At 45.5% G+C, this 10,055-nt stretch overlaps 2 protein-coding genes across 23 annotated transcripts; one reads left to right on the plus strand and one right to left on the minus strand.

The window, feature by feature from the left end:
* Window positions 1-299: 299 nt before the first annotated feature.
* On the minus strand, window positions 300-4,685 carry LOC123046707 (F-box/LRR-repeat protein At3g26922). 2 transcript variants are annotated; one of them, XM_044470123.1, is made up of 5 exons: window positions 3,673-4,685; window positions 3,325-3,480; window positions 3,040-3,241; window positions 2,209-2,248; window positions 300-775 (listed from the first exon to the last, which is right to left on the minus strand). In XM_044470123.1, the coding sequence occupies exons 1-4, from the start codon at window positions 4,573-4,575 to the stop codon at window positions 2,217-2,219; spliced, it is 1,293 nt and encodes a 430-aa protein (XP_044326058.1). In that variant the 5' UTR covers window positions 4,576-4,685; the 3' UTR covers window positions 300-775; window positions 2,209-2,216. The 2 variants fall into 2 exon arrangements, with proteins under 2 accessions (XP_044326058.1, XP_044326059.1); XM_044470124.1 differs by lacking the exons at window positions 300-775; window positions 2,209-2,248 and having other exon boundaries at window positions 3,040-3,231.
* A 740-nt stretch (window positions 4,686-5,425) lies between these two features.
* On the plus strand, window positions 5,426-9,248 carry LOC123046708 (uncharacterized). Of its 21 annotated transcripts, XR_006422555.1 has the most exons (8): window positions 5,451-5,729; window positions 5,818-5,880; window positions 6,353-6,494; window positions 6,544-6,671; window positions 6,769-6,916; window positions 7,825-8,090; window positions 8,193-8,297; window positions 8,376-9,248. XR_006422555.1 is itself a non-coding variant. In XM_044470126.1 (6 exons), the coding sequence occupies exons 1-5, from the start codon at window positions 5,466-5,468 to the stop codon at window positions 6,913-6,915; spliced, it is 744 nt and encodes a 247-aa protein (XP_044326061.1). In that variant the 5' UTR covers window positions 5,451-5,465; the 3' UTR covers window position 6,916; window positions 7,813-9,248. The 21 variants fall into 21 exon arrangements, 6 of the variants coding, with proteins under 6 accessions (XP_044326061.1, XP_044326060.1, XP_044326063.1 ...); XR_006422554.1 differs by having other exon boundaries at window positions 7,825-8,297; XR_006422553.1 differs by having other exon boundaries at window positions 8,193-9,248.
* Window positions 9,249-10,055: the final 807 nt, after the last annotated feature.

Below are 10,055 nucleotides of genomic sequence, written 5' to 3' on the forward strand. Positions count from 1 at the left end.
TCTTATGCAGCCCCCGCCGATTTGAACGGTCTTGCAATTTTGATCCTCTTATGTAGTGTTTGTGCTGTTTTGAATGGCAGACTCTGAATGCATTCCAACAGTCCTCTTGGAAATCGTTGCCAAGTCCTTCTGTGTGATGATCCCGGGCATCTCGCACAGATCATTCCCCACAGGTCACAATTTGTCTCTGCTGTTGTTTAACCAACCCACCGCATCCCTGCATTTCTGAGTAACTTGGCTAAGACCGGAATCGCAGGGCTTCAAAATTGACGAAGTCGCTGCAAGTTTTTCGACCGGAATGACGGCTCTCACTAACAAAATATGCCACCTTAATTTATTTCAAAATATATATGCATGCCGCCTTAATGAGACATACAGGGCATCAAGCATGGGGTTTAATCCATGTTGCTGCTTCTCAGCTTAGCATGTGGTTCCTCGCAATATTTTGACAGGAGGTTCTTAGCAATAAGCCAATGCGACTGAACCTATTGTTGAGATTCATGCAAGCATTTTATCACATAGATCAGAAACTTAGAATAACTCTCAACTAAGTTCACGAGCCACGGGAAATTGCTTAGCAGAGGTACAGCACTGCTATGATCTACTAGTATGGAGTACAAAAGGGACAGGGCTTTTGGACGATGGAGATCAGCAACAAGGGTTTGAGCACGACGATGAGCAGCTCGCTGAATGCAGTGGAGTACCTCTCCTCCGGTGGAGCTGGCTGCCTTGAGAACATGGCTAAACTTCTTGCCGTGCACGGCGCCATTTGTACCTAGACAAGCATATATAATCATGTGAGAGATCATCATAAGACATACAGTATATCTCTAACTAACAACCCAACAGTTGTAAAAGGAATGTGCTGAAGTGCATTTGAATGAGAAGCACATGAGTTTGAGATTATTGTTAGGATCTAAAGGGTGAGTTTTCAGTCTGTCTTCCACCCATTTAAAACCCTGTACGGATTTTGACCGCCATTCAAAATTAATGTACTCTTTCGACTATTTTGAGGAATGGAGAGTTAAGTAATGATAGTAAGCTCAAAATGGATGGAAAGCAATGCCTGTGAATTCTGTGGTGCATGCCGCTGAATCTGTCGATCACCTGTTCTTGATGTGTCGACGTACTAGTTACATCTATTTGGTCAAATTTGCGGCTGTGCTTCTGAAATGGGAATTATACCTTCTGGATAACTGAATCTGTTGATCAGTTGTTTGGTAGTTTGTTGAGTTCGTTCCAAGAAAATCATAAAAGGTTGGCCACAGGAGTGCGGAATATTTTCAGCGCATTAGACCACCTGACTCTTCCATTAGTATCATTCACGATGTGTAACTGGATCAACTATTGGTATAAACTACTGAACGAAAATAATGATGCCACATAGCAGCATAAATGCAAAAAAAGAGGGCACTTAGGTTATGGTTAAGGGTGCAAGCGGCGCGGGCTGCCTGCAATTCCCGCCCAGCTAAACACATCTTCAGTGGGCTTCCGCGGCCGAACGCAAAAGTAAATATGCGTCTGCATCATTGCTTCCGTGGCCGCGGCCGAGCTGGCTATTCACGCTGAATGTTGGCCTTGCACTGGAGGACCTCCTTGTGCCATACGTGCAGCCGGAAGATAGAAGTATCAAATATTGCTCACACATGCATGTGTATCAGCTCACCAGAAACTCTGATACAAGCTTATCAGTGCTCACACATGAGTGCGTATAGCAAGTACTAACATATACTACAACCTATCGCGGGCAGGAGGCGTCCCGGCGGCCTGCGTATCCCGCATACAGCCACCCGCGTCTCCCGCGCGGCCGCTCGCGGGTTAGAGTGCGGGATGCGGGCTGTCTGAAACCCGTCCCACTTGCATCATGAGTTATGATTGAGGAGACAAGAGAGTCTTGTAGCGATGTACTTCAATTATTTTTCCCTATTTTCATCATTAGGTCTAGGAATAACAACATATTGTTCTTCAACTGGTGTACATCCAAACTCGATTTTTTTACCTTTCCTTTATTTATACATGCACATGTTGTGTCAATGTACGAAGCAGAATGCGTGAACATCTACATAGAGTTGCAATGTAGTAGAAGAGTGGAATGACACTAAAAAGGGTAAGCAGCAACACGGCTACACATCACTGCCCAAAACTTGCTCCATGCATTTCTAAAAAATCAAAGAGACCTAAATCTGACATTAGTACAGATTTTCGTACCTGTAGTCTTAGCAGAAACCAGTGCAAACAAAATTGAAACCTGCAAGATACGAAAATCACACAATCAATCCAAAGAGAACCTACTACAGACAATGGGAGTTATCAATGCTTTGTAAGTAATATGGAAAGTTGGAAACATGTGTAGGAACTAGCTTTACTAAAATAAGATGGTAATATTTTGGCTTCTTTCTGGTTATTTGACATGTAACATCGCACATAACAGGGTCCATACATGATTACATAGGGCAACAGTATGGAGTAAAAATTTGCCTAAATCATTGATATGTTATTTGTTGTGAGATGTCCGCTAAAAAGAAGGGACTTGTAGCATAAGAAGAGCAAGATAGTCACATGCTCGTTCGGAACAGATCTAGATGACAGTAGACTCAATCAAAATGGCTGGATAGAGGATAGCATTCAACTATATTGATACTGTTTATCAAGAGTGCTGGGACCATTCATTTGCAATATGTCGATAAACTTCAACTGCTATATAATGCCAATAAATACTAGACCCGGAAGTTGGAACTGCTTGATGTGTAATTATTACTAACTAATTTGTGCATACAGAGTAATTTAATGTAAATCCAAATTGGTAGTAAAGGTTTTTGGATAATAAAGCCAGTTAATAACATGCCGTACATTGTTTTCTTTCCCTTTCTCTTCATCAAATATGGGGAGTCTGAACGTTTCTCGGCATACGTCCAAATTTCTAACAACTATATTCTACTAATTAGTTTGAGATTTTCTTCACTGCCTGCTCTATAATGCATAAACACATTAACAAATGGAAATATAAGTAGCATGAAGAGTGCCAATAATTTAACTCACATCCAGATTCAGGAATTCTGCTAGTCTGTTGGACACTAATTTGCTCAAGGCGTATGCCATACGTAGTCAGAATCTTCAAAATTTTGTGAACCCTACTATCGATATTTGCACATTTGATTTCAACAATCTCAAGACAGTTGGATGCAACTGACTGTCCCACTGGTTTGTATATTCCTTCTGCTTCAGTTACATCTGAAGATCCCTAACACACGCACGAAAATCAATCAGGTAATCATGGATGGTCATTTAAAATGATACACAGCTATCCAGCTTAAACATCTATACCTCAGAAAGTTGAATGGTAAGCTTCTCCAAAATTGGTGAGTGTTGGAGAAAACACATTAGTGCATTGTGGTCAGCAGCCAAACACCAATCATTGAGTAGCAAAGTCTTTAACTTGGTAAATGTAGGACACCACCTCAAATCCCTGTGGAAAACAATCTAGGGAAAGTGCAAAAGAGACGGATCAAATTAGGATCCTTTTAACCTTTGAAGACAAAGTGCAATCAGCTGATGTGTGAAGTAAGTCATATGTAAAGCAATTACGATCTGTGATGATGAATATGGTTTCTACATGAGAAATGATGAAACATATATAGCATGATAATAAGAGAGAAGCAGCTGCAAGCATACCACATCAGAATTAGCTGACAGCTCCAAGTCTCTGACTTCTGACAAACCTTTGAGAAAGATGCAGTTGTTGCGGTCATAAGGAGGCCCAAGTTCAGGATCCCCATAATAATAATAACAACGATCACACATGTCACTATCATCACCACAACTATCAAACCGACCCTGAGAGCATTGATCGGCACAGCTCTCGTTAAGCACAACAACAGCTCTTGATAAACACGGCAAGCTCCCAAGCAATGGAATCCTTCCTAGAACCCATTCGATCAACTCAAGCGAAACAAGATTTGGTAGAGAAATAAGAATGCGGTAATTTTCTTGAGCATAGCAGCGGGTGATTCGCAAATGTTTCAAGGATGGAGACAAGAACTGTTTGACAACGATGTCGCAAGTATCCATACTCAGTTCCACCAATGCTGGGCAGCCTGTAAAATCAACGACGCTGCCGTAGAAACCGACACCAACAAGCTCTAATCTGGTGAGGTGCTGGGAGAAGAGATGCATGTCAGATGGTGGCGAGGCTCCCGGATCCTCGGGAATACGAAGCCGGAGCCGGAGCGCCCGGACACGAGGCAGGGCCTTCCAGAGCCAGTTGCTCGCATGCCGCTGGTTGGCGGGCAACAGCATGAATCCGTCGGAATCGAAGTCGAAATGGCAGGAATCCAGAGGCGGGCCGTCGCCCCCGCACCTGAGGTGGAGCAAGTGGTCCACGAACTGGGCGAACCTGTCGGCGCTGCCCCACCCCTTGGCCCCGGTGAAGCAGAGGGTGGGCACGGACCTCCAGACGCCGCGCCAGCGCCGGGCGAGCAAGCACGTCCGCACCACCTCATGAGCCGGCAGGAGGCGGAACACCTGGTGGAGGATGTCCTCCGGGAGGGCGCTGATGCGGTCCTCCCCGCTCGCCATGGTCGAAGCTTCCCGCCCCGGAGCGGCGTTCCGTCGAACAGGTGTTGTGCGCCGCCGCCCGGGGGACACTGAGGAAGACTGCTACGAGGAAGGGAGGGGCCAAGCGGGGAAAGAACAGTTCAGTTCATTTGCTTAGGGCACCCTTTTTTTCGAGACATATTTTCTTAGGGCCAAACGGGCCGGGCCAACCAGGCCAGCCCACAAGCACGCCAGCACGGCCCACCATGGGCCAGGCACGGCACAGGCTAAACGGGCCGTGCCCGACACGCCTTTGGTCCGTGCCTGGGCACGCGGGCCGGCATAGCACGGCTCGTTTGTTTTTTTATATATAATTTAAAAAAATGATTTATATATATACCTAAAATATAGCCCAGTAGGCCTAAAAATCAGCCTAACATGTTGAAAATGTGCAACCCAGCGTGCTAAACGGACCAACGTGTTGGCCTGTTTACTAACTAGATCGTGCCCTGGCCTGGAGGCGCAACAGGTGGTCCGGCACGACACGGCCCGTATAATAATCGTGCACTGGCTGGCCGTGCCGAACCAGACACGATTAGGATGGGCCGGTCCGTTTGGCCAACCTGCTTCAACCAAAGCTAGCCAAACGGGCCAAGATAGCTCGGCATGATACAGTTCACTGGAAACTATCAGTAAATGGGGTATTTTTCAAAGTGAGGGCTTTTGATGGTCGGGCTACAGACAGGCCGCAATCTGGTCCGTTTGTATGGGCTTTGTAATTATGAATCAGTCATGTCGTTGCAGCAGTGTGGCAAGCCTAGTGGGCGAAATACGGTCCGTGATACAACTAGGTTCGCATAGGGCGTGTTTGGTTTCGTGGGTTGCACCTGGCTCGCACCCACGCTGCATTTTCTGGATGTTTGGTATCCTGCATGCCCAATTGGGCCTGGCCCGACGGATGCAAAACGAGGCTCCCAGCCAGGCTGAGGGGATACGCAAGTTTCGGCCGTTTCCGCGCGCCTGCATCCGCGCCTGCACCCGCACCTGCGAACGTGGCTAGGGTCTCTCTTCCAATCGGCTCACAACCTCTCATTCACGCCGCTCTCCTCGCTCCTCTCCTCTCCCGTGCGACGCTGGATCTCGCCGCCCCGTCGCCTTTGTGCACGTCGTCGGCGCGCCCCCTCGCTGCTGCGCAGGTAGAACTCTCTTCCTCTCTCATCTCCCTGTCCGTCTCTTCCCCTTTCCATCCCCGGTTCTCTGCCGCTCGCGTTGCTTCTTCTGCAGATGCAGATGGGTGAGCGGACAGAGCGGCGGCCTCCTCCGGCCACGGATGAGAAGGAAGACAAGGTGAGAATTAGAGATGTTCGTCGAGCTCTGTGTGTGGCTGGCCCCGATGTTTTTCCTTCTCTCAACGCCCCATCTGGATTAGGTATGTATAAGCTGAGATCTGTCCCCAACCTTCTTTCAACGCGAGGCAGATTGTGTGGAGTATGGATGCTCGTTTGTTGGACTCTAATATGTACTTCTGTTGGACTTTTGCTAATATGGTTCTTGTTCATTGCTTTTGCTAATATGTAGACAAAACAATCTTTCAATTATTTTACGTACATGTACAAGCACCTTGAATCAAATATATCTACAGACAACAAAACGACATTTGTTGTATGTAGCATCTCCCATACAACCCACATGCAACATACCAAACAAACTCTGAGCTTAGCCTGCCTCATTCCATGCAGTCCACCAAACACACTTCTCTATTCCTTCTTGCATCAGCTCAACCAGGCTAGCCTCAACCAAGCTCCTTCATGCAATGCAGGCTAGAGCTCCCCAGGGAACCAAACACGCCCATAGGCGTATTGGTGTTCGGCCCAACAACCACTGCTGTTCCCCGACCCGCGGTAGCACTGATTGGCCTGGACCGCCACTCTGGTACAGGGCTGTGTTTCGAAATAGCACAGGTAAGATGGGCCCGTGACCTTTGTGAACCAGATATATCCACGTGACCAGGTTGGCTCGGCATCCCCTTTTCTTCCACAGAAGCTCAGCTCGGCGGCTGCTGTCTTCTTTCAGACACACGCATAACAGCGGTAGTTCTCCATGGGCGATATGTCGACAGATGGACTCGTCCTCGACGGGTATGTTAATTTTCCTTCGATTCCCATCTTTTCCCCCTGGATTCGATGGCGTACGTTTGGAGATTTCTTTGGTGATTTGGATTAGATTTCATTGTAGGAGGAGGGGAGCAAAGTTCGCTGGATGGAATTCGGCCATGCTACCAGTGGAATCCCAGGATTCCATGAGTGTTGCAGCTGTAGAGATGGACAAGGGCGGCAAAGCACAGCAAGCTGTAGGTGGACAGAGATACGAGGTGTGCTCTGAGGTGAGATTTGTTTTCCCTAATGCTTGATTCGCAGCTGTTAAGTTTAGATTTATTCTTGGTCGTGGTTCTATATTGCTTAGAGGATGAATGGTGTACAGAAAAATATTGTTGGTTGGTACATCACTAGGTATAGTTTCAGGTTCGGATGTGTGCTGGTTTGACCACATATTAACAGTTGGAGACTATCGATCTTTCCACCGTAAAATTAGTTGGTCGGAGTGTTGAAGGCTTCAAGGTGTTACTGTTGCGACTAGGCACCGAAATATGATAAGATTGGATTTGCCGATGTGTGGTTTATTCCCTAGCTTGTCGTTTACAGACTGAAGTTGTCACTGGTAACTAAACAGAAGGGTTTCAGTTTAGAGATGTTAGTTGTACAAATATCGTTTTTCTGCAATGGTAAAATTGCTTAGCTAACAAAACAGAATGATATTTTGGGCGTCTTTGGTCGGCTGCTTGATTTGAGGAATTTCAATGCTAAATATGTCTTGGAAATGATTTTTGTCTGGATCTGCTGCCTGGTTGTGTTGGGTTTGAGCAAGTTACTTGAATTGTAAAGTAATTTATATGTGTTTTGTTCTTCAGCCGGAAGATGTAATTATAGGTGGTATACCTTGGAGATAGATTTTCTTTTTCTAAATGTGTTAATGGTTATGTGTTCGGAGTGTGTTAGCCCTTTCTTCTGAATGGAAATATATCGCATGGTATAGTTGAAATCCAGCTGTCGTTGCAAACAAAATTACTGTTTGCATTATTTATTTTAAAGATGCATGGAAAATCATAATATGGCCACCATTCCTTTTGCCATTTTTTTTAAAATAATGTTGGTTTATCTGCATCTATTTTTAGTGATCATGATCTCGCAAAAACTAAATTTTGTTGTTTTCTGTTGTGAGACACTGCTACAGGGTAAGGCTGGGTAAATCACCTGATGAGAGGGAGATGATCCCCGACAGGAAGACATCACTTGAATTGTCTGTCCGTGCTTACGCAGAGAATGGGGAAGGCCATGTTATGAATCCCAAGATTGGCACAACATTTGACTCTCTCAATGAGGCCTATTGAGCTTTAGAACCTGTATTCCTGGAAAACTGGATTTGGTATACGGCTAGCAAAAAGCAAGCTGAATGTCCAAAGGACGAGATGCATGCAAGAGATTGTGTGTGCATGTGCGGTACGTCTCTTGAGAAATCATGTCTCATCAGTTGGCCGTGCGATTGGTAATCGAAACAAGTATCCATACAATACTAAATGGAATAAACTATGTTTCTTGAAGGGTACCCCATTGAAGGTGAACATCCCTTCGTCTAGGTGTGGTTGAAATGCAATGATAAGGCTGTTGGGGTCAAAAGATGCTGGTTGGTACATATCGGAGCACAAAGTAGGGCACAATATTTTCTGTTCATGCTTGCAATCAAGAGAGAACATCTCACATTTGCAAAAAAAAAATCGGATGCAGGTGATGGTGCACTTCCGGTTGTAGAAAATACCACAGAAGCATATACTTAAGCAATGGACAAGAGAAGCGTGTGACGTTCTTCCAGAACATTTGGTTAGGTATCAGAGAGACAGAGGACCTCCAGCTAGTGATAAATCCAGGCATCACACTATGTACATGAAGGCGTTGGAATGTGTGGTGCTTGGCGACAGCAATGTCAAGTGCTTTTATGTTTTCATGGCTGTGATGAAGGAGGTGTATGCGACTCTGCTTCCGCTGAGTGTCGATAAAGATGGAATGGAGCTTGCAGACAAAGAGAAACAGCAGCAGATTGTAGCGGAAACCCAACATGAATCAGTAGAGGCAAATGTTGTGCTGCATAAAGATACCGGTGATGGTGAATCAAGTTGCTCAGGTGTAGGTGTGAATGAGAAGAAGAGGCAGAGGGGAAGTCTGACAACAAGCAGAGACAAGGCGCCTTACGAGCAACAGCTTAAGACGTCGCAGTTTTGCACAATCTGCAGAGAGCAGGGACAAGTGTACAACTTGCCCACAACAAGGCGATTTACCAAAGGCTCCAAGGAAATCGCCAAAATGCACACATTGTGGGGTGGTTGGACATCGGCGCAATACTTGCGGCACTAAAAAAACCGGGGCCTTTGAGCCAAACTTCCTCTAGAATCAGTTAATTTGCCACATGCTCAACGTAATTTATACTTGCAAAAATGTGTTGCAAGGACTCACGTTGCATGCTCCAAACGTTTCATTTGTTGCTTCAGCTATCAGAACTTTTATTTGATGCTTGCATGGTTTGGCCGATTGTATTTTACTTGTCCTGCTTGTGTCTTGCATTCATAATTACTGGATCAAAATGTGCTTCAGAGTTCAGAGTTCCATCTTGTTGACTTTAAATATAGTAGATTTGATTTCTAGCACGCTTTATCATTTTCTTAGTATCTGTGCCAAAAAAGATAGGATTGTTGCTAACGTAATATATTAATGTAATAACCTATTTGTGTCAGAATCAGTGCTCAAATTCCGTCAATTTATAACAGCTGTTACCTGAAAAAACTGATGATATTGGTTGAAGCAAATTGTCAGTTTGCTTAGCTCCATTGTTGGGTTGCTTGCTTTAAGCTTATGCACGTACAGCATGTGACCCCGAAGTCAAATTTCTAGTACACCCAAAGGACCTCGCTGTTTTGATGGATGAAGTGACGAGGCAAGTGGTGTAGATTGCCATACGGTGCTCCATTGCACTCTGAACCCGGTGGTAGAGGTGAGCACGCCAGCTCTGTCTTGCACAATTGTGCGCGACGTATGGTACAATCAGTCATTGCCTGCATCAGATCGGCGTGGGGTGTTGAGTTCCATGGTCCATTACAAGGCATGGCCACACTGCACGTTGGTTGTGGGAAGCAGCTTGTTTTATGGAGTGAACAATTTACCAGGAGCAATGTCTCGTAATTGCGTAAAACTAAGAGAAAATTAGAATGATTTATTATGATGAAAAAATGGTAAATTTATCTGATGATTAATGGGCCGTGGTTACTGATTTTTTTTTTGCCATTGCTGGCGTTCTTGTTCTTTGTGTGCGAACCACACCGGCTGGTCTCCTTCTAGCAGTGTGGTTGTTGTGCGAGCACACATGCTGTGACCCTGCGAAGTGGCAAGTGATGGCAGCCCCCCCAAAACTTTTGC

This window comes from Triticum aestivum, chromosome 2B (assembly GCF_018294505.1).
Source record: "Triticum aestivum cultivar Chinese Spring chromosome 2B, IWGSC CS RefSeq v2.1, whole genome shotgun sequence".
In the NCBI taxonomy this organism is placed as follows: domain Eukaryota; kingdom Viridiplantae; phylum Streptophyta; class Magnoliopsida; order Poales; family Poaceae; genus Triticum; species Triticum aestivum.